Source organism: Natator depressus, chromosome 10 (genome assembly GCF_965152275.1).
Source record: "Natator depressus isolate rNatDep1 chromosome 10, rNatDep2.hap1, whole genome shotgun sequence".
NCBI lineage: Eukaryota > Metazoa > Chordata > Testudines > Cheloniidae > Natator > Natator depressus.
Genome location: NC_134243.1, coordinates 81549567 through 81573988, shown reverse-complemented (window position 1 = coordinate 81573988; position 24422 = coordinate 81549567). Strand labels below are relative to the sequence as shown.

The 24422-nt window shown below is 44.6% G+C and overlaps 1 protein-coding gene across 3 annotated transcripts in view; it reads left to right on the top strand.

Annotated features, from left to right (window-relative positions):
- Positions 1-222: 222 nt before the first annotated feature.
- The window catches only part of UACA (uveal autoantigen with coiled-coil domains and ankyrin repeats), a 72099-nt gene continuing 47899 nt past the window's right edge, over positions 223-24422 (top strand). For all 3 annotated transcript variants that reach the window (XM_074966651.1, XM_074966653.1, XM_074966650.1), the window contains exon 1: positions 223-333. In XM_074966651.1, the coding sequence (XP_074822752.1) occupies positions 274-333 (60 nt within the window). In that variant the 5' untranslated portion in view covers positions 223-273. The remainder of the gene's footprint in view (positions 334-24422) is intronic.

Here is a 24422-nt window from a genome sequence, read left to right as displayed (position 1 = left end):
CGCGGGCGCCCCCTGGCGGCCGCGCTCGGGCCCTGCGGCGGCCACGGGGGCGGGGCGCTGAGCAGCCAGGTGCGCAGGCCCCGCCCCCGCCCAGGTGGGGCCCGCCCCCCCTTTTCCCAAAGGGAAGTCCCGCCCCCGCGCTCCGTTCCCATTGGCGAGCGCGCCCGCGCCGGCGGCCGGCGATTGGGTGCGGCGGGCGGAGGGGCGGCCCCCCCTGGAGCCGCCGAGTCTGGCTCCGTCCCGCTCGGCGGCAGAGCGAGCCGCGGCCGCGCCATGAAGAGCCTCAAGTCCCGGCTGAAGAAGCAGCACGAAGCGTCGGTGGGCGGGGGCGTGGTGAGTCCCCGCCTCAGCGCGCGCGGGGGGGGCCGTGACCTGGGCTGGGGGCTGCGCGGGGCGGGGAGTTGGGCACGAGGCACGAGGGGGTGTGGGGCATGAGGCAGTGGGGGGAGGAGTGTGGGGGGGGTCGCGGGGCAGTGGGGGGATGAGTGGGAGGGGTGTGGGGGATGAGTGGGGGCATTGCAGGGCAGTGTGGGGGATGAGTGGGGGGGGCACGAGGCAGTGTGGGGGATGAGTGGGGGGGCCGAGGGGGGAGGGGTGTGGGGGATGAATGGGGGCGTCGCGGGGCAGTGTGGGGGATGAGTGGGGGGGCCGAGGGGGGAGGGGTGTGGGGGATGAATGGGGGCGTCGCGGGGCAGTGTGGGGGATGAGTGGGGGGGCCGAGGGGGGAGGGGTGTGGGGGATGAATGGGGGCGTCGCGGGGCAGTGTGGGGGATGAGTGGGGGGGGTCGCGGGGCAGTGGCAGGGGGGGGCTGTGGGGCACTGCGCGGAGGGCCGCGCCGCGGGGGGGTGCGTGTGATGGAATTCTCTGTCCACCCCCAGCTCTCCAGAGCCAGCCTGCTGTATTCCGTCGCTTCTCTTAAAGCTTACGTGCCCTGTCAATGGGTTTTTATCTCTCAGGAAATGTGTGTATAGTGTACACTTGGGAATGTGGCTTACTGGAAAGAGGTGTAGAAATACTCCGAAATACAGCCCTCACGTTTGTACAACTGTGCTCCGGAAGCTTGCTTGGTATAATGCTGATTCTTCTCTATCTCACAGTTCCACGTTTAACGCTGTTACAAAATACATACGTTCAGAAGTGTCTTTAAGCTTAACGTATAATGTATAGACTTGCACTGTCTTATGGTAGACATTAGAAGTCATCTGTTACAGTCGTATTCTTTGCTTTTTCAGAGCAAGTCTAACATGGTGATACTTAAATGTTAAGAAATGCTTTAGTAAATCACAACACTGATATTCAGTAATTGACAATTTTGAGGGAAAATAGGAAGATCCAGGATTTTGGTCAAATACCCTCCCACCTCAAATAAATGTGATTCATTTACTGCAACAAAATATTTTTGTAAAGTTGAGATTATTTTGATATATGACAATAAATTGCTTTTGCTGAGATTATGAAACATTGAGGATCATGACTGAACAGAAACTAACTTTCTGAGAAGGAACTGAGTGATTTGAAATGGCTATTGCTAGGGTGATTTGGCATGCAGAAACGAAGAAGTTCATATTCATGGTCAAATGTAGACGGGAGGAGATGCTGATGATATGGTGTACAGCGTGAGTTTTGGATGGGTGTCAGTATGCCACAAAATCGAGGTGTATAGTGGGTACTAGTTATTAAATTGTTGGTGTGTAATTTTGAGATAATTAGGCCTTGAAATATTTACCAGGTACATACCAAACTCTAGCTTGTAAGTTTACTATGGAGAAACTTTGTGTGGGTGGCTGTTAATACAAGTAAAGGGAAATGCCTTGGAGAATTCCAGGCCCTGTTCCTAACTGCTGTGGGAGGGAAGATAGTGGGAATCCTGCTGAGATGCTGTCCCAGGATCCATCTTGGGAGCGCGTGCGCGCGCGCGCGCTCTCTCTCTCTCTCTCTCTCTCTTTTTTTTTGTATTAGATTTTGGCTAGTAGGTGTCCAATAAATTCCAAGCTCCCCCACCCTCATCTAGCCCCGGAAGGCAGAAAGGTACTTCCTTTCAACCCCTTGTTTCCTAAGCCTTTTTCTCCAGGTAAGATCTCTCACACAGCTTCTATATTTTTGGACGGTAGTTCTTCCTTAGTAGCCTCTATGCATGGATCTGGTGCTTTTCATAACTTTCTCAAGCAGTAGCAGAGTGAAATTGACAGAATTAGTGTCAATTCCTTTGCAGTCTATATGAAGTTCTGAATAAGGGATGTTATCCAGTTTTGTTAACTTCTTGATGCTGTTGCTGCTTGGGAAAGCTTTAAGCAGTCCATTCAGTCACATGAATGGACTCGGATCATACTCAGGTGAACAATGCTGCTGTGTTTCACAATTGGGAGGTTAAGTTTGTAGCTGTAGGATCTAGAAACTTCTTAAAATAAAAAGCTAAATTCTACATAAATTGAGGGCTTTGCGCACCATCTGCCACCTCTTGTCAAGGAAAGTGCCTTATTCACCAATGGTAAATTGATTTATTTTTTTTAAAGTTCTCAAGATGTATGTCACCTTATAGATGTCAGTTGCTCATGCTTAGAGGTGGTCACAGCAGCATTCAACCCTAAATATTCTACATTCTTGAGATTCCAACATGTACTGATGCTGTAAATGTCTTTGGGTGGTCCAGTTACTGTTGAGGTACTGCATTCTTGCAAGTTACACTAGGCGTTCAATGAAGATACTCATCCTCACTTCGGAACAAATGAAATGCAAAAGATTACTTGTGCATCAAGAAACGCCAATGGCTGCTGAATCATCTCTGAATTAGAGGTGACACAGAGGTTGTGTATTATTCATTCCATCAAGTTTCTTTTTGTCAAAGTTATACTCTCGGGGACTGAAAGTTTTTTCTGGTATTATTTAGATTTCTTGTACTCGTATTATATGCTAATAGTTATTACAGCATCGTACACAGATTTTATAATTTTAGAGTGCTCTACAAATATAACCACATGTGCCCAGTCCCAGTGAGAAATATGACTGCACAACACTTCAGGAGAAGAAAGGGGAGGGGATTATTAATGAGGGTGGAATGCTGGAGGAGGTTGGTTAGAGGGGAGGAGAGTTTGTAGGGATAAGGAGGAGCATGATCATAAAGCTTAGTGTGGGAGGGAAAAGGGAGGAGTAAAGTGGGAGGACTGGGTAGTGGGTAGGAAACAAGGAGGAATGTCATTGCGCTAATGTAGTAATTTAATGTCTTTCATAATGGAAAGCATGGAGCAAGCTTTGACATCCAGTCCTCCAGTCTAGTTTTGTCTTATAATTTCTCACTTTAAATAAAGCAATCTCTTGCATAGGCTCTGTGAATTATTTTTTTTTATCGTTTTAGCATCTGTTGACTGAGCCAGGATCGGAATACTTTACTATGCAGTTTCAGAAGTGGTGTGTCAGGCAAATGATTTTTTCATTAAATCATGTAGTTTAGAAGTACTATAGCCACTAGCAACTAAAACTTTCTCTTTAGAGTTAAGTTTTCATTCTAGTAGTTGTGCCATCTGAATCAGTTCTGGTCAATATTGTTTATATGACTTCCCAGTACATTAAGGCTATCTTTTGCTATTATGTTATGTTGCAGTCTTTTTGTTTCCACAATTCATATATTTTATAATGCTTCATTAAAATTTTTTGTTCAGTCTTGTAAAACTTACTTTATTTTGTGGCTAAATTGAAAATAGTGTTGTGTTATTGAGACCTAGCCACTATATTTTAGGTGGAAAACTAATATTTGTTGAAAATATCTCAACAAGGCTGACTTAAATATCCCTTTAGCATTGTATTTTTGGAAATACTTCAACATGCTGGTCTATTCTAAATAATCTGTACTGATATGCTAGAAATGAGTGGACAACTTCCTAAAAATTAATTTAAAAACAGAAGCTTTAAACACATTGCCCGATAGGGCAGTGTGGATGGCAAATGCAACTTAACTTGTACAAATGTAAGGTAATGCTTATTGACAAAAATAGGATAACCTTCACATGCGTACTGATGGACTCTAGAGTTTCAGGGGTGAAAAGCTGTATGAGATCCTCTGGAAAGGTCACTGACATCATGCAATAGAAGTTAAGAACATATAGGATGCTTGGACGTGTTTAAGAGAAACTACTTAAATTATATCGAGTGGTGTTATGTCTACATCTGGTTCCAGTTGTCTGCCGCACTTGAAAGATTTAGTGGAGGCTGGGAATGTCTATAGAGTAGGACATCAAAGATGGTTAGAAACTACTGAAATCTGCACATATGAAATTTCAATAACCTACATTATTTAAAGGAGAAGAATTTGAGGGGACTCTGAAAGATTCCAAATTGGGGCATATTAAAAACGAATTACTTTAACTCATTCTGTAATATAAGACTGGAGAAAATATTTGGGGGAGAGGAAGAAATAATCAAAATTAAACTACATTCAGAACTCATAGAAAGAAATGTTACTTTATTCATTGCACAGTCTGAGAATTCATTACTGTGGATGGTCAAGATTTATATTCTGCATAGAATGTTGAAAAAGAGGTGGATGGATAATTATATGACCACTGACAGTGGTCGCTATCCAAAATGAGATATGTGTAGTTTTTTAAGTATTCTTGTCTAGAGGAGTCAGGAAAAAAAATCCTACCTTGCTATGTAACTCTCCACTATTGTCTTGGTGCACTGAGGGTTTTTTGTCTTCCTCAGAATCATTAAGCATTTGTCATTGCTAGACGCAAAATACTGGAATAAGTGGTTGTGATGTCCTATCTGATAGGTCAAACCCCTGTCAACCTTTAATCCAGTTGTCCAGATGCTATCACAGATCTTACTCTTACTATATTAATGTGCTGCTAAGAATTAAGTGCCAACAATTTTCGTTATTGATAATTGGTTCTGATAATTTCTGAGAACAAATTGTGTCATGTTTACTCCAAAATGAAATAGAGGGGTGAAGCTGCTAATACATATGGTTTTAGGCTGATGACTCCTGCCCTCAAAGGTTTAGTTTAAATCAGAAACATGCAATACAGTTAGACAAGATACGCATGTTGTCGGTAATATTGTAGATTCTAATACATCTTTAGAGGTGGATTATAATTAAAAAGCTTAGTGGAAGGAGTGTTTATTTTAATAGAATACTTATGGATTTCAGGAGCTCTAAAAGAGAAACAGATTAAATCAACAGACAAGCAAAAACTCATTGTAAAATATCATTGTTAACCCTTCAGCATGGTTACGCAGTAAGCACATAGTATTGTTTATCTGAGCTTTTTGACTAGGACTGGCAAAGTGCTTCCAGTTTGTTTGAACTCTTCTCTAAATTACATAATAGTTAGCATTCATAAGGTGCTTTATAAACAAACGAGTCCTTGCGAAAGTTGTGAGGCAGGGAAGTATTTTCCCCAGATCTTCTTTTCTTGGTGGGTGAATGGGGTCACAGAGGGAGTCCGTAGCAGAGCCAGCCCTACAACGCAATAGTTCCTCCTTGAGCATGTACTCTAATCACTAGACTGCTGCCTTTCGTGACGGGAAGTAATAAAATCAGATTATTAAATTCTATGTAATATTTTCAAATGCTCCTTTTTCAATATGTGGAATTATACCAACTAACACCTGTCTGAGAATTTTTAATTTCAGACTGGAGGTTTGTCTACACTGGAAACACTGCAATGGCACTGCTGTAGCAGTTGAATGTAGACACTACCTGTGCTGACGGGAGTGGTTCTCCTGTTGGTGTAGGTAATCTGCCTCGCCAAGAGGCAAGTAGCTAGGCCAATGTAAGAATTTTTCACTCAACCTAGTGCTTTTTATGCCAGGGGTTAGGTTGGCTTAACTATGTCACTCAGGTGTGGATTTTTCACACTCCTGAATGACGTAGCTAGGTCACCCTAACTTTTTAGTGTAGACCAGGCCTGAGGGCAGGTCTACACTACCGCTTATGTCGATATAACTTACATTGGTCAGGGATGTGAAAAAGCCACCCCCTGAACGACGCAGGTTACAGCAACCCCCTGAACGACGCAGGTTACAGCAACCTAAGATGCTCCCCGCCGACGTAGCTTCCGCCTCTCGTGGAGGTGGAGTAATTTATGCCAACGGGAGAGCTCTCTTCCATTGGCATAGAGCGACTTCACCAGACACGCTACAGCAACTGTGCCCATGTAGTGCTCCTAGTGTATACTAGCCCTCAGTCATCGCATTGCCATGAGCCCTGAGCGAGGGACGATGCGTTTGTGTACTGCCCCTGAGCAGACTGGAAGGCAGCTTGAGTGAGTCACACTCTGCCTCCTGGTTTCCCTCTGCTTCATGAGGATGTGCCTTTTGCCAGACTTGTACCTAGTGCTGTGTACTTCTCCCAGCACACCAGCTCTTACTCCCTGGTGTGGCCACGCAAACCAGGCCACAGCCTGATCCTTCATAAGCACTTCACATTTTTATGTAAAAATTCAACCAATATTAGTTTGCTCCCAGGCTATGTAGAAAGTCCTGATAACATCTCTCTTCACAGAGCCTAAATGGCTCAATCTATATCCTGTAGCTGAGACTCATTAGTATATATATTTTTCTAAATACGTAACTAAAGTATCCTCTATTGATAGGCGTATTAGAAAATGCTGTTATCTGTTCTATGCAGATTGGGAGACCGACTAAACCTGTCAATTGGCAGTAGGGGAAGTGTATTGTTCCACCTCTGAGACCCCCAGATTTCATCTACCTCTCTAGCTTTAAGCAGGCAGAGTCCAGCTCCTCCCTACTGCAGAGCAAACTTTAAAGAAGGGGGAGGGAGAAGGTTTAAAATCTCCTGGCTGTGAAGGTCTGCCTCTTCTGCCAGATGATTCCCTTCCCCCTGAGTGGCTGGTACTCTGTCACCTCTGTTCAACCATGTGGAATGCAGCGTGGCAGAGAAGGGGAAAATCAGATGTCTCCTGCGTCTCCCCTGCTGATTAATTACCTCCATGGCGATCTGTGTGCCTCAAGTGCTCAGACGGAGCAGGATTTCTAGCAGCCTCCCTTCCCAAGCAGGAGAGGCCCCAGGACAACGGCAGCAAAATCCCCTGTACCTGGCACAGATGAGCACAGCAGCCCTGGGACCAGCAAGCAGCTGCTCCCTCCCCTCTCCATGTGGAGGAGCTTAGGTTGAACAAAGTGTCAAAGGGCCAGGGAAGCTTTCCACCCAACCCCTGGAGTCTGCATTCACAGCCCCATGGAGCAGCTGCCCAGCACCTCCCCTGCACTGGTGGTGCCAGGAAGCTAATGAGAGGGATCCAGGGACAGAGCAAGGAGAGTCTGGTAACCTACGCTCAGACCCAACCCCTCCCTCCATTCTGCAGCATGCATCCCCGCCAGCTCTTCAGTGGCTCATAGCTATTCTCTGCCAGCAATGTCAGCCCAGTAGCGCCTCCCAGTGGGGCAGAATGGCCAAAGACTCCCTTTGTATGACGAGCTAGAGCCCGGTGCCCCTAGCCTAGGGTCAGCCTACCTCCAGGCCATGTCCAGGAAACTCACTTGAACAAAGCGTGGGATGCTGGGAAGCCCCCTTATGGGCCCAGTCCCACACAAACCCCCTTTTTCTCAAGGCACGAAAGCTGCTCAAAAGAGTAATCACAGGGTCCCTCCCCCACCTCCAGAGAACCATGAATCTGTGGGGAGCCCCAGACCCTCCACTTGTCCTGAGTGGGGTGCTGGGCCGCCAGAGAGACTCTTACCATGGCCCAGCTTCTGGACTGGTCAGGGGGCAGGGCCTCAGGGAAGATGCGGAATAGGGGGCGGGGCCTTGGGAGGAAGAGAAAGGGTAGTCCTTGGTTCCAGTGCTGGCAGCCCCCCCACTTTTACATAGGTTCTGGTGCTCTTCCATCTTCTGAAGAGTCTGAATCAAGGGTTTCCTTTAGGATGTGCTCTAAGGGTATGTCTACACAGCAATAAAAGACCTGCAGCACGGCTATGGCCAGCCTGGGTCAGCGGGCTTAGGCTGCAGGGTTAAAAAGTGCAGTGTGGATGTTCAGGCTGGGGCTGGAGCCCGGGCTCTGAAGTCCCATGAGAGGGGTAGGTCTCGGAGCCCAGGCTCCAGCCTGAGCTGGAATGTCTACACTGCAATTTTTTGCCCCCCAGTTCGAGCCTTGTGACCCCAAGTCAATTGACCCAGGCTCTAAGAGTCACAGCTGTGGGCTGTTTATTGCAGGGTGGGTGTACCCTAAGAGTCACAAAGTGAAATCTGTTTCCCACAAAACTCTGTAAATCTGCAGAGTGCAGATAATTCTCAGCATCTGATTCCCCTGTTTACCTTTATGAAGTGCAACAGGGCAGGCATTCTTCAGTAACTGCTCACCCTCACAGAGTGCAGCATTGGCAATTCAGTGTTGAAAAGACCATGCCATAGATATGTGCTGTTTCCTGTAGGCATGCATACACACAACCCCGCAGTAGGAATTCTCTTTGCTTAGGAGAGGAAGGCCAACTCTCCAAATCAGAGCTAAAAACTAAAATAATAAAATTATTAAAGAAACAAAAAACCACGTGCACAGAGAACAGATTTTCAGGAAAACTGAGTATTGTGAGCTACATTTGAGATATACAGATTCCTTAGTCAAGCTATGGCTATATATCCCTCCTAATACACCCTGGGAGTGTGTAATAGCAGGATAGGGATTTCCTGCCACACCTAAAGACTGGGAAAACATCAGGCTATCCTCATCAGCTGCCACTGCAGGTCGCCATGGCTTAACTATTGGGGTGTCATTTCCAGTTGTCATCAGGCCCTAATATCCTGGTTATTGCTCCCAGCTTCTGGTCCAGATTGCCCTGCCTCGGTACTGCCTCCACCTCCTTCCCCCAGTAGCTGGCTATAGAGTGATAAGTTGACAGCAATTCCGATGCAGAAGAACTGGCAGGCAGTGAGGGGCTTCTTGGCCCACAATTTCTTTCTTTTACCCCTGTCTCCATTCTGCAAGGCCAGAACTTTCCTCGGTGTGCACCAGTCAAAATTGATCTTGGTGTCACTGCCGAAGATGACTGAGCCTTTTTTTCCTGGTCATCAAGGACTCGTCATTTCTACTTAGGAAATTTTTTTGCCAGAAAGTGGCCTTCTCACTATACAGGCTCTTCACAGGCAACCAAGTCCAGGCAAGCATCACCTCAGCCCGAACCTTCAGGCATGAAAACTATTGAGGGCATCATGCCAACTACCTAGGGCATCAGACAAGACAAAAGAATATTGTCATCTGGCACCCTGAGTGCCCTTGCGTGCTCTTACAGGCAATGCCCACATGGGTGGGCAGTATTGCAAATATGGTCTCTCTCAAACTATTCTAAAAAAAGAGAAATCGTACGCCTAAGGGCTTCTGCTGGTGGAGGAGTCAGTGCATGCAGATAGCCGTTCTGGATCTCCTGTGAATGGGAGCTATTGAACCTATCCCTCCTCTTCGCGGGAGAAAAGGCCTTACTCCATATTATTCCTAGTTAAACAATCTAAAACAAGCCCAGAAGGCTACAGAGCACTTTCCGAAAGTATCAAACAGGTCCATTTAACAAAAATCAAGATGGACACCTTCAAATCCACACTAGCTGACATCAGTGGAAGGGCCTGCATGACTTGTATAGATGTGAAGGATGCCTGTCTTCGTATCCCAGTTTGACAGTCTCACAGTTGCTTCCTAAGCTTAGCTCTTGGAGCACGTTACCAGTACAGGTCCTTGCCCTCTGGTTTAGCAACAGGGCTGGGAGTGTTACTAGTAGCTGTCAAAAGGAAGCGGTCTGTCTCTCACCTTTCCTGGTGACCACCTTATCCAAGCCTCATCCAGAGTCAGCTGTACGCTCTACCACTGAGCAAGAAGGATGCTACAGAGCCATGGTTATGTGAGAGTTCTGTGTATTCCCAATCTGAGTGGGGTTGGTCATTGTAATCTACTAAATTGCTTGTTGCAGGAAGGACAGGAGAAGGGGAGAAATCTTACCAAAACAATCAACCTTTCAAGGGGAATTCCCATTCATATGCTTCTGTCTCTTCTCGGACCAGTGGTCTCCATGTGGATATTCTTAGGAAGTCTGTGCTCACATGAGGCTACTACAGAGCTTCCTCTTATCCCTGCCTAAACAATTTCTTATCCACCCCTCACAAAGGTATCAGGCGTTCACATGGCACTTTTGTAGTTGGCATTGCAAGGTATTTACGTGCCAGATATGCTAAACATTCGTATGCCCCTTCAGGCTTCGGCCACCATTCCAGAGGACATGCTTCCATGCTGATGATGCTCGTTAAAAAAATAATGCATTAATTAAATTTGTGATTGAACCCCTTGGGGAGAATTGTATGTCTCCTACTCTGACTTACCTGCATTCTGCCATATTTTTCATGTCATAGCAGTCTGGGATGATGACCCAGCACATGCTGTTCATTTTAAGAACACTTTCACTGCGGATTTGACAGAACACAAAGAACGTACCAATGTGAGATTTCTAAAGATAGCTACAGCACTGGACCCAAGGTTTAAGAATCTGAAGTGCCTTCCAATATCTGAGCGGCACGAGGTGTGGAGCATGCTTTCAGAATCTTAAAAGAGCAACACTCGAATGCGGAAACTACAGAACCCGAACCACCAAAAAAGAAAATCAATCTTTCTGCTGGTGGCATCTGATTCAGATGATGAAAATGAACATGCGTCGGTCCGCACTGCTGTGGATGGTTATCAAGCAGAATCTGTTATCAGCGTGGACGCATGTCCTCTGGAACGGTGGTTGAAGCATGAAGGGGCATACGAATGTTTAGCATATCTGGCATGTAAATACCTTTCAATGCCAGCTACAACAGTGCCATGCGAACGTCTGTTCTCACTTTCAGGTGACATTGTAAATAAGAAGCAGCCAGCATTATCTCCTGTAAATGTAAACAAACTTGTTTGTCTTAGCAATTGGCTGAGTGGACTTGTAGGCTCTAAAGTTTTACATTGTTTTGTTTCTGAGTGCAGTTTTTTTGTATATAATTCTAGGTTTGTAAGTTCATCTTTCATGATCGAGATTGCACTACAGTACTTGTATTAGGTGAATTGAAAAACACTATTTTGTTTTTACATTGCAAATATTTGTAATAAAAAATAAATATAAAGTGAGCACGGTACACTTTGTATTCTGTGTTGTTACTGAAATCAATATATTTGAAAATGTCCAAAACTATTTAAAAAAATTAATAGTGCGATTAATCGCACTGTTAAACAAGAATAGAACACCATTTATTTAATCACTTGATAGCCCTAGATAGATTATTAGAAGGCTCAGTCATGCACTAAAATCTAGACAGTTTAAGGAGCTGATCACAGAACTAATAATTAATGGTAGCATATGTACAAGTGATCATGAGTTGATCACTTTTATAATGTGCAAACAGAATAAAATCCAGACCTCTGAGGGAGGGAGAGAGAGATTTTTTTGCATTAAAATGGTCAGTTTCACAAAGCTGCAAACAATCATGAACCAAATCAGCTGGGAGGAAGAATTTAATACAGAAAATGTGAGTAAGTGGGAGTTGTTTAAGAACACTTTGCTAGATGCCCTAAAAGCCACAATTGAAGAAGAAGGCCATATTGGTGGAAAAACTGACCTGGTTTGGAGTGGAAACGAAGGCAACTGTAACAAATGGAGGACAATGGGAGTTGATAGTAATGAATACAAATCAGAAGCTAGGAATTGTAGAAAATTGATAAAGGAAACAAAGGGACACGAGAAGAAAGCTATGGCCAGCAGAGTTAAAGACAATAAGGAGTTTAAGTATATTAGGAACAAAAAGAATCCTAACAATGGTGTTGGTTCACTACTAGATGGAAATGGTACAATTATCAATAATAATGCAGAAAAGAAAGTGTTCAGTAAATATTTCTGTTTGGTATTTGGGGGTAAAACAGATGATATAGTCGTATCAGATGGTCAGAACACTCTTTCCATTCCACTTGTATCTGAGGAAGATGTTAAGCAGAAGCTACTAAAGTTAGACATTTTTAAATCAGTGGGTCCAGATAATTTGAATTCAAGACACTTTTCAATAATCTTGAAACACTGGGGAAGTTCCAGAAGATGAGGAGAAAACTAATGTTAATATCAATATTTAAAAAAGTTAATGGGATGACTCAGGTTATAGGCCTGTCAGTCTGACATTGATTCCGGTCAGGATAATTGAGTGGCTGATGCAGGACTCAATTAACAATTCTATTACCCTCCTTCAATTAATCCCAAATAACAGAGGACCCCTTGCAGGGTCCCAGAGCTTGGGCCCAAGCCCAGATGTCTACACAGCAGGTTTTCAGCCCGTGAGCCTGAGTACACTGATCCAGGCCAACGGCAGGGTTTTTATTCCAATGTAAACATTCCCTTACTGGTCTGTCTTGAAGCTTTAGTGTTCTCTCAAGCAGGGAGTGTCGTTATGCATAAGTTCTTAGCTGAAAGAAAAAACAAAAATAGTGAACATTTTACATGTCTTATTTATCCAACCATTAGCAGATGTCTTAACTCATTATCCAATAATAATTACAGGGTGGAGATCTGCATTTAAAACATTCCAGTCTAGAACTCCACTGTAAATGTCAATTCCTCATTAAAATAGTTTGATGTTGTGAAAAACCAGAAGGCCTGAGAGTTTCTTTACCAGTGTGGGGGTAGGGAAGGGAACTAGCTGACACTGTTCTGTTCTATGACAGAAAGAACAGCTGGCGAAATAGGAGTGTTTGAAACTTGTTTCCAGTGTCAGTTCTCATGACAATCTCAGTCTAACCTATTTCTCTTTAATCTCTTCAGCCCATGCAAGAGAGTTTTTTAAACCAAACTTTTCATTATAATTTCTCTGTGTAAATTCACAGGTGAATCTTTCCAATGTCAATTTTATTCAAAGGCAAACGTACTCTGACCTTTGCAAAGCATGCCGTTTATTGCCCTGTTCATAGTATAAACTGATTGCTGACACTGAAAAAGCAGATCTGCCACAATCTCTGCCTCTCTTGTGGTCCATCCCTTTCCCCTCTCAAATACAATATTGCAGGGGTTCTCAAACTTCATTGTACTGTGACCCTCTTCTGACAAGAAAAATTACTGCAAGACCCCAGGAGGGGGGACCGAAGCCTGAGCCCGCCTGAACCCTGCCCCGTGGGTGGGAGAGGGCCAAGGGCCAAAACCCAAACCCCATTGCCCTGGGTTGGGGGACCTAAGCCGAAGGGCTTCAGCAACCTGAGCACCGCTGCCCAGGGCTGAAGTCCTCAGGCTTCGGCTTCAGCCCTAGGAGGTGGGGCTCCAGCTTCTGCCGTGGGCCCCAGCAAATCTGAGCCAGCCCTGGCGACCCCTTTAAAATGGGGTCATGACTCAGTTTGGGGTCCTGACCCACAGTTTGAGAACTGTTGCAATATTGGCAATATGTGAGCTGACTTCTGGTAAGAACAAATCCAACCAAGTTGTCTACTGGAAAGAGAAGGTGACATCAACAGTTTTCACTTTGCAGGTATTGGTGTAGAGTTCCATTATTCTGGATGCTATAGAATTTTTTTAAACATTAAAATAAGTGTAACGTGTATAGCCTGTGGGTGAAAACACAAGGACCACTGGTGAACATGACAATCTATAGTCTTTAAATAAATTAAATAAAATCAAGAGAAAGGGACAGGTAAGAGTATAGGAAAATGATACGCTACAGCTAGTGTAGGACGGGACAAAATGCCACCTAGTCCTTGCTTAAATGGAAAATGTAGCTATTTACTCATGGTATAAAGTACTAACGAATGTACTAACGTCAAAACCTACAGTGCATTTGGATATTTATGCTTACCTGGCTTCCATATAATTTCTAATGAGAAAGTTGAGTACAATCAGTTGAGAAGCCCATTGCACTGGTGTTGCCCATCTTCCTTAAATAAAGGGTTCTGTATGCTGACTTAAACGTACGCCAGAATGAGCTGGCAGAGAAGCCGAGGAACTGCTACCAAGCCCCAGAAGCATGCAAGTCTGGGCCAGCAAAAAGGAGGAAGTAAGAGGATGTAAACAAATACCATTCATTTCTCATGGATATTAGCAACAAGTTGTAAAAAGGGTGGAGTGTGATGAGATTTTAGTTTGAAGTTGATATTAGAAAAGGCTTTAAAAAAAAATTAAAATAACTGAAACACTGACTACATGCTTTATATGGGATCCAGACCCTGTGTGTTCTGGAACCTGCTGCAAAATTCACCCATTGTGGCAGAATTTGCTATAGCATCTGATGTCTTGAGTGGTTTTGTTGTCTTGAGTCTGCAGATGGCGTTAGCAGTAATAGCAGTAAGGGGTGTGAGCTACTCCTGCTCATCTCAATTCTGAAACGTCACATGTCACCACTGCTAATTATTTTACCACTGACGGTTATAGTAGACACATCCTGTTCTGTATAGGTTCTTATTCTGTTCTGTAATATGGATTAATGTGCTTCTCCCACAATTCTTCCCAAAGGCCAAAAGTCCCATGTGTCCCCATCTCTGCTCCTAAACATCTAATTACCGTGTCTGTCCTGGTGCACCCACCTGCCACTCCAGTTTCTACAATGTACTCGTGGTGTGTTAACAACGATCTGTGGGGGGAAAACTGAAGAGATCATGGTACAGTAAACAACATTGAATTTAATATCAAAACAACTGGGTACTATAGCAACTGCCTATTGTGGTGTTTTCTTATTTCACTCAATAAAATGTCCATTTTAAAAAATGTACCTGAAAATGCTACAGAATCCTCAGTCTGATGAATTGAAGAGCTACAGAAAACAGGGTCTTGCTTCAGAATTTAGATCCTTCTTGCTGCTGAATATGATTAGACATTGTTTATAGTGCTGCTCTTTTTTTGAAGATCATGAAACTTGCGAGATCATGAATCGGGCTTAATTTTCCTTAGAAATCGCATCTCTTGCGATTCATTTGTGAGAGTTGGCATGTCTGGAAGTGTCCCAGTAGATAAGCAGCACTGCTCAGCAGGAAAAACAGTGTGCTGTTATACCCCAACAACAAATGGAAATGGGCTTGGGGAGCCACAATCTCTGAAGTTTGTAACACATTTCCTTCAACAATAGTTTTATTTAGAGAGGGGCAGTTTTCCTTCTGGAATGATTTAAAGGAAAAACAGTGTTTATGGAACCTAGCAACAATTATGGAACCTAGCAACCTGTTACAGATCCCATAACATATCCCTTGTGTGCAAGGAGGAGCTATCAAAACTGGCAGACAGCTTTTCTATCCATGGACACAGTTACCAGGTTTTCCCCGCTATAGTGTCCAAAACCCACACTTTTAGCTGGGACTCTTGGGATCCCCTTTGCTGTATCATGGAGGCAGGTGGCAGTGTGAAAGAGCTTTTCTTGCAGATTTGACTTGCATCCTTGTGAATGAAGATTCATGTGCTTGCTCCATCTTGGAAACCGAACCTGGTGATTTTGAGTGATTCTAGCAGTAGTGAGAGAGAGCAAATGCCTTGCACATGATGTGTTTCCTGGAACGTAGGCTAATACCAGAAGAATCTTGCCGGAAGGGAGTGGGAAATGGAGAGAAGAGACCCGCCCACGTGGTGCACCCCACAGTCTGATCATCCTTGTACTTTGTCACAGCCTTGGCCACGCTCCCCCTGCTTCACACTCACCAGGCTGGTGTGTGTGGGCCCCACCATACTAGACCCATGTGTTTTTACGTTTCCTGAGACTGAGCTCAAAGTCCTGAGTCTGCACTCTCTTTCATTGGTGTGTAAGGGAAGCTTCCTGGGCACAGGCTCTCTGTTAGTCCTTCATGAAAAGGAGACCTCATGGTCCAGCTGCTCTAGGTCCCCAGGACCAGTGCTGGTCCCCGTAGACATCTGTTACTTAACCACACCCTTTACCAGAGCTCCAGCCTTGGGGGTACTCTGCCTTGCAGTTGACCTCTCTAGGGATATGTGATAGTGGAAACACACACAGGCTTTGCAGGGGGTTCCTAAATCAATCCCTCTTTACTTTAGACAGCACAAAAAATATACAGATCTAGACAAAACCATAAAACACCTGTACACATTTCCCTGCTTCAGTTTCCTCACCACTCCTGAGTACTCTTTGGGCTTAGGTCAGAGTCTCTTAGAGCATATCCAGAATCCTTCCTCTCCTGCACATGGCTTCCTTTCCAAATCATGGAATCCATCTCTGAACCCTGCAGTCAGTGACCTTCCGTGCGCTCTCTAAAATGATCCGTAAGAGACCCTTCTTTTTATAACTTCCTGTCCCCTTTGTTGGGTCACCTCCCATTAGTCGTCGTCCAGGGGATCTGCTGCCTGATTACCACCCCCTTGGAGTTCGGACTTGAAAAACTGGCTTGCTCTGGGTGGTAGCCATCTTTGTCCATGAGTACTCCATATGAAGAGGCCTTCAAATTTAATGACCCTCTACTGTTATCCTTATGCCAGGTACAAGAATTTCTCCTGTCACCACCTGTGGGTTTCAGCTTAACATGGAGGCAAAATTCAGCAGAAAAGGCATACAAACCCCACACTCAAAATGGAGTTTTCAGTCTGACACAGATATCCATAGAGAGGCCCCAGTATCAAACAATTAGTAAGATGTACATTCCCCAGATAATCACTGCCTTAAGGAATGGTGACCCTTGCAGGGTAGCATAAAGGTTTTTGCCTTTTTCTCCCTGTGTATAAACAGTTTAAGATGGCGGGGGGGGGGGGGGGGGTGTCAGGGTAGGGTCTGGCATAACAGCTACATTTCATAGAATATCAGGGTTGGAAGGGACCTCAGGAGGTCATCTAGTCCAACCCCTTGCTCAAAGCAGGACCAATCCCCAACTAAATCATCCCAGCCAGGGCTTTGTCAAGCCTGACCTTAAAAATATCTAAGGAAGGAGATTCCACCACCTCCCTAGGTAACGCGTTCCAGTTTTTCACCACCCTCCTAGTGAAAAAGTTTTTCCTGATATCCAACCTAAACCTCCCCCACTGCAACTTGAGACCATTACTCCTTGTTCTGTCATCAGCTACCACTGAGAACAGTCTAGATCCATCCTCTTTGGAACCCCCTTTCAGATAGTTGAAAGCAGCTATCAAATCCCCCCCTCATTCTTCTCTTCCGCAGACTAAACAATCCCAGTTCCCTCAGCCTCTCCTCATAAGTCATGTGTTCCAGTCCCCTAATCATTTTTGTTGCCCTCCGCTGGACTCTCTCCAATTTTTCCACATCCTTCTTGTAGTGTGGGGCCCAAAACTGGACACAGTACTCCAGATGAGGCCTCACCAATGTCGACTAGAGGGGAACGATCACGTCCCTCGATCTGCTGGCAATGCCTCTGCATATACATCCCAAAATGTCATTGGCCTTCTTGGCAACAAGGGCACACTGTTGACTCATATCCAGCTTCTCGTCCACTGTAACCCCAGGTCCTTCTCGCAGAACTGCTGCCGAGCCATTCGGTCCCTAGGTCCTTTTCTGCAGAACTGCTGCTGAGCCATTTGAGGAGTTTCTGAAAATATGTTGGCTTACTTCTTACACGGGTACTCTCTCTTGGTGGCATGTTTCCCTTCTGCTTGGTCTCTGCTGGCACTGAAGCCTTATTTGGCTCCTAACTGGCTGTTTTGTTGTGAAGAGTCTGCCCCGATTCTGCATGCAGGAGAAGACTTTGGGGGAAAAGGGATATTTTCTGCTACTGTCATTGTCGTCTCTGAAGGCATTCAGTGGTGGGAGATCATCTCAAGATAATAACTAAAACAAGTGAGCAGGGAGATGCTCTGCTGTTAACTGCCTCTGCTGAGTTAGGAAAGTAGACCTGGGCGGGACGAAACTAATAGACTCCAAAGCATCTTGTTTGAGGACATTCTGCTATCTGTCAGTCTACTACTGAAAGAGGAACAGCACCCAGGAGATACAAACTCAAGCCCTCTGGGTTTGGACGCATTGTGCAGATAATGGCAAACTTGAGTTCCACAGCATAAATTTTTTAAAAAAACTGTCTATTGGACCTGGTAATTGCTGCTGTGATAATCGAACCTGAAAAACTCTAAGCCAGTGGTCACCAACCCTTCGATCGCGATCGTCTGGTCGATCCTGGAGCCTCTGCCAGTCGATCGCAATCTCTGCGGCTGGTGGTGCACCAGGGCTCCGGCAGGCTTCTTGCCTGCCGTGGCCCCACACCACTCTCGGAAGTGGCTGGCTGGCTGCTGGCATGTCTCTGCGGCCTCTGGGAAGGAGGGGGACAGCAGGTCTCCATGCTCTGCCTGTGCAACTGCTGACCCCTCAGCTCCCATTGGCCTGCCTGAGCCCCGCTGCACCGTCGACCAGGAGCTGCCTGTGGTAAGCGCCTCCTGGCCGGAGCCTAGACCTCGCACCCCCTCTTGCACCCCTCCTGCACCAAACTCCCTCCCAGAGCTTGCATCCCTCACTCCTGCACCCCAACCCCCTGCCCCAGGCTCAGCCCAGAGCCCCCTCCCATACTCTGAACCCTTTGGCCCCAGCCCAGAGCCCGCACCCCCTCCTGCACCCTAACCCCCTGCCTCAGCCCGGTGAAAGTGAGTGAGGGTGTGGGAGGGCGAGCGATGGAGGGAGTGGGGAATGGAGTGGGCGGGGCCTTGGGGATGGCCGGGGGGGTAGATGCCAGGTTGATCTTAAAATCAAAAAGTGATCTTGTGCATAAAAAGGTTGGAGATCACTGATGTAAGCCTTCTACAAGGATAGTCTATAAATAACTAACTATTGCTGATCTCACCATGTGATTGTCATTCCCTACATTCTCAGCAGCTCTGTGTCCTTTCTGCTACCTCTGGTAACTTAAGAACATCCTGTGTCTCTCTTTCCAGAACTGCAAGAGTAATCATCATTCTTGGTACCATATCTACTCTGAATGCCTTCAAGGACCTCTACTGGCAGGTCCTCATTTATTCACTACTCACTTGATATAGCAAGTGGAGAAGTTTGTTTTTTGAAGGTCCCATTAATTCTAAGGGACATTGCTAGCACAAGGTTGGTGGGGTCAGACTTTCTATCTCTTTTTAAAATGCTACTATTTACACTGTTTTTTATGTATGCACTCCCCACATCAAATTAGATGCTGTAAATGAACTCTTGAGCAGCACCGAGTGGGAAGAGGAAGGGACATGTTTCAAAGCTGCAGGGAAATGAGAGCGAGAACTTTGTTCCCTCTGAACCTATAATATGCAGGGTAAGCTTAAATTAGTGGCAGCTCTCCGCTGTAAATGATTAGAGGGGATTTACTGAATAGTTTTCATTTTCTCAACTACTGGCAAACAAGTGCCTTAAAAATCCAATTGCCACCTGCTTAAGCTGTTGCATAATGCGAAAAGCATCATCATGCTGGACTTCCTTACTTGCCCTTTAATTTGGTTTGTGTCAGTTTCTCATCACCATGCCTGCACTAGTTTCTTTAGATAATTTTCCATTTCTTTAAAATGATAGAGAAAACTTCAGGCACCAGTTGGTTTTTATAGTTTTTTCAGACAGTTCCTATTGGGTTCCCATTTAAGATGGAATTTAATTGTGTATTCAGTTACCTAATTTAAGACACCAATTGCTGCCGGACTAATTACAATGTCAGTTTGTTTCATGGAATGACATTAGTCATTCCATACCAGGAGTGTACATGTTTGATTCTGGTGTTGAGGAGACATCTGTGATGAGGTGGTTTCTAAGAGGTTACTTTTAAAAGCTTTATACGGCCATCAAGCGCTTTCTCAGGGTTGCCTGTTCAAACTTCAGTGGAAACGCTCCGATCCTCAACCTCTGAGGGTGGATCAGAGTTGTGCTACCACAACTCGTAGTACTTATATAAGTACTACATCATATTCGCCCTACGCAGAGGGCCCATAAACTGGAGGACTTAGATGGAACACACACCTTGTGCTGGCCGTCTGCAAAGGCTTGAATTTCACCCTGAATTTCTAAGGCACTAAAAAAGAACAATGGAAAAGCAGGAACGCTACAAAACAAGGTGCAGCATACATATTAAAAAACTAGTTAAATATAGGCGAATGAAGATGAATCCATAATCATATCTAAACAGTGGTGTGAGCAATGAGCTTTCTTCTGCACCTACCCAATGTCAAGTGTGCTTGTAGACTCAGACTTTGAGGCCATCATGCTTATCTAGTATGACCTCCTCTGCATCGTAGGCCACAGGACCTGACCCGTAACCTCTGATTGAGTTACTGAAGTTCTCAACTCTTGATTTAAAAACTTCAAGTTACAGAGAATCTACCATTTACTCCAGTTCAAACCAGCAAGTGACCCGTGCCCCATCCTGTAGAGGAAGATGGAAAACCCCCCAGGGTCTCTGCCAGTCTGACCTGGGGGGAAAAGGCCTTCCCATCCCCAAATATGGCACTGAGTTAGACCCTGAGCATGTGGGTGAGACCCACTGGCCAAAAGCCTGTGAAAGAATTCTTTGTAGTAACTAGAGCCCTCCCCATCTCGTGTCCTGTCTCCAGTGGCTGGAGACATTTGCTAATATCATTTGTGGAAGGGCCATATGCCACTGCAGATGACATCATACCATACCCTGCATAAACTTATCAAGCTCAGTCTTTAAACAAGTTAGGTTTTTTGTCCCCACTTCTGGAAAACTGTTCCAGAACTTACTTCATTTGGTGGTTAGAAACCTTTGTCTAATTTCAAGCCTCAACTTATTGAAGGCCACTTTATATCCATTTGTTCTTGTGCCAACATTGGCCTTTAACTTAAATAACTCTTCTCCCTCACTGGTGTTTATCCCTCTGACGTATTTATAGAGAGTAATCCTCTCTCTCCTCAGCCTTCTTTGTTAGGTTAAAGAAACCAAGTTTCTTAAGTCTCCTCTTGTAAGGTATGTTTTCCATTCCTCTGATCATTCTAGTAGCCCTTCTCCAGCATGTGTTCCAGTCTGACTTAATCTTTCTTAAACATGGGTGTCTGAATTGCACACAGTGTTCTGGATGAGGTCTCACCAGTGCCTTGTATAATGGTAATAACATTTCCCTGTCTCTACTGGAAATATTATGCCTGATGCATCCTAGGATTGCATTAGCCTTTTGTGTGGCTGCATCACATTGACGGCTCACAGTCATCCTGTGACTGAACAATACACCCAGGTCTTTCTCCTCCTCTGTCGCTTCCAACCAATACGTCCCCACCTTGTAGCAAATTTTGTTGTTGTTGGTACCTAAGTGCATGACTTTGCACTATTCATCCCATTTCTATTACTCCCGTTTTCAAGGTCATCCAGATCTTCTTGTATGATATTCTAGTCTTCCTCTGTATTGGCAAAACTTCCCAACCTTGTCACTTACAAATTAGCACACACCCACTTTGTGTGCCAAGGTTATTAATTAAAATGTTAAATAAGTTTGGTCCCAAGACTGATCCCTGAGGAACTTCCCTAGTAACCTCCCTCCAGTCTGACAGTTCACCTTTCAGCATGACCGACTCTAGCATCCCCTTTAACCAGTTCCTTACTCACCTTTCGATTCTTGTATTAATCCCTATCTTCTCCACTTTAGCTAATAATTCCCTATGAGGAATTGTATCAAATGCCTTACTGAAGTGCAGGCAGATTAGATCGACTGCATTTCCTTTGTCATGGTCTTCTCTTCTTAAAAAATAGATCAAGTTGGTCTGACACAATATAGCTTTTTGTAAAACAATGTATTCTGTCCCAGTTACTATTTACCTCTATGTTCTTAACTACTTTCTCTTTCAAAATGTGTCCTAAGACCTTACCTTGACCTCAGTTGTTTGCAGCGGGCCTGTTTTTCCCTGATCACCATTTTTCCTTTCTTAAATATAGGTGCTGTATTTGTAATTCTCTAGTCATAGAGTATGGTCTCTGAGTTCACAGATTCATTAAAAATCCTTGCTATTAGGCTGGCAATTTCATGTGCCAGTTCCTTTTAATATTCTTGGATGGAGATTATCCAGGCCCCCTTGTTTGGTCCCATTGAGCTGTTTGTGTGTCACCTTGGATGTGGTCATCTCTACCTCCATATCCTTGTTCCCATTAGCCACCCTGTCACTGTGCCCAGGCTTCTCATTACTCTTATTCAAAACTGAGTCAGAGTGTTCATTTAGTTGTTAGGCCATGGTTGGATTATCTTTAATCTCCACCCCATTCTCAGTGTTTAGCAGTCCCAGTTCTTCTTTCCTTGTTTTCTTTTAATTTATGACTAAATAATCTTTTACAATTGGTTTGAATTGGTTTTAATTTTCTTTGCAAAGTCCATCTCTGTGTGGCTTTTCCCAGTTCTCACTTTTTCTCTACGCTTTCTGACCTCCAGAGAGAGTTTTCCTTGCTGATCCATCCCTTCTTCTGTTCTTCTTCAGGGTAATTTAGGAGAGTACTCCATGAACTCAGTGGAGACTGGCTGCTGTGTGCCTTTTTTATTTGGATTAATGGGGTCTGATTTGCTTTTAACGCTTCCAGATGAATTTCGACATTGTGAGATTGAACTGTTTTTACATGGGCTTGAAGAGCAGTTAAAGTGAGGACTACCAATGATTCTGAGTGAGGCAGTGTGATGTGTGATCTCTTACTATTAGATAAATATACATCCTTCATTTGAAAAATAAAATATATTATTTGCAATTTCCAGCAGCACTGGAAGTATCAGTGTTTGAGGGTTAGCCATTGTCAAGAGGAAAAGACTATAGCAGTATACAAATTATTAGGTGTCTGCTCTATATTGCTTCTCCAGCTATCTTACTTCTGGTTCTGCAGAACAGAATGCCAATATTTCACTGTTACAAGAAAAAGCTAATATATAAACACATTGTTCACCTTTCAAATGTTACCTTTGGCATTTTGGTGTAGACTGTTCCCTGCTGAATTTTTTTCTGGTGTCTTGTCCTGTGGAGAAGATCTGTGCTGCTTGTTAGCGTTCTGAAGATGTCTTACGGCTGTGTGCTGAGGTCAGAGGGTAGGAAATGCTTCTGAGAAGGGAAATATTGTGGGGTAGGGCAAGTGAAAGAAAGGTTGAAATCTTCCTAAATTTGGCAATGAAATTTGTTCAGTAGGATAAAACTGAAGGAACAAGGGTCATTTTTGTGAGTCAAAGGGGTAGGGGGCCACAGGTGACAACTCTGTGGAAGTTGAGGGTGGAAGGAAGGAAAGTGGACAGTGGCATCCCATGGGCCTTAGGTAGCTGAGGGGTTTAGGATGCAACTGGCTACTACAAGGACATTTCCAGCCTCAAGTGAGAATTTTTTATTCTTCTTCTCCCCCGCCCCGATCCAGTGTTTGAAAATCTGAGTCCATGATTGACTGAGAACTTGTTGCTCTCTTAGAGGCTAAAAGAGAAGCAGCTGATTGAGGGAGAAATGTAGCAGAACAAAAACAAATAAAAGCACTGCTCTGTAGAGGGCACTTAGTTTGGGACCTGCTCTATTGGGAGACTTCTGGGGGAGAAGATTGGTTTAAGAGCCTATGGGTATGTCTGTACTACAGCTAGGAGTGTGACAGGCAGTGCTAGGTCGGCTTGAGTTAGTGTGCTAAAAATAGCAGTACAGGCATTTGGGCTGGAGTTTAGGCTCTGAAGCGTGCCCCCACCCCTTTTCAGAGCTGGTGCGTCTCCACACCTATTTTTAGCACTGTAGTGTGAACCCTAGTTTGCGGACTCTGAGACTCACTGCCGTGGGCTGCTGCTCGCTGTATACAGGTACTGTTTAAGAACTCTGAAACTGCAGCACCAACTGGAGTCCAGGAGAAGTGGTCCAAAGCCCTCCTCTCACTTCTGAAAGGTAATTGTTTAGCTGAATGGGGGCAGAGCAGGGCACCTCTTCTGCCCTGAGCAGAGGCTACCACAGCAGTTACGGGAGAGGATCTATCCCACTCTGGCCAACAAGCAGCCAAAGAGCAGAGAAAGCGGGGCTATTTCTGTTCAGAATGAGCTGCTGTTAGTTCTCCCAAGTCTGCATTTTTCCCCATGTGGGACAAGGGAAATCATGGGGATTCCTTAAAAGTTGCCAGGTTTCTGCAGTTGTGCAGCGAGCTTTTAAGTTCTGGGTCTAAGGTCATCACAAACATTGGTTAATTAGACCCAGAACTTTAAATATAATCTACATATTTATTAAATACCTATTACCTGTGGTCATCTTGTTCCTTGTGGTAATCCCATCAAATGATGTCTTCTCTAGGAGTCCTCTTCCTACAAAGTACTCTAATTACCTGGATGTAATGATCTAAAATACTTTATGGGCTTTTAGAGCACCTTTCATCAAGGCCTTTGCAAACAGTTAATTATAGATGAAAGGTATTCTATAAGCATAAAGTGTTGGAAATTGTTACACCCAGGTAGATTTATCTGGCACTGGCTTTGCTTTCAAAACATCCCCTCCTATATGAACTCAAAATGTTTAAAATTTTAATGTCGGATGTGTATATTTTTAATTTAATCCAAAATTTGCATCACAAGCTAATAGTTTGTTTAGACTTAATTTTTGAGC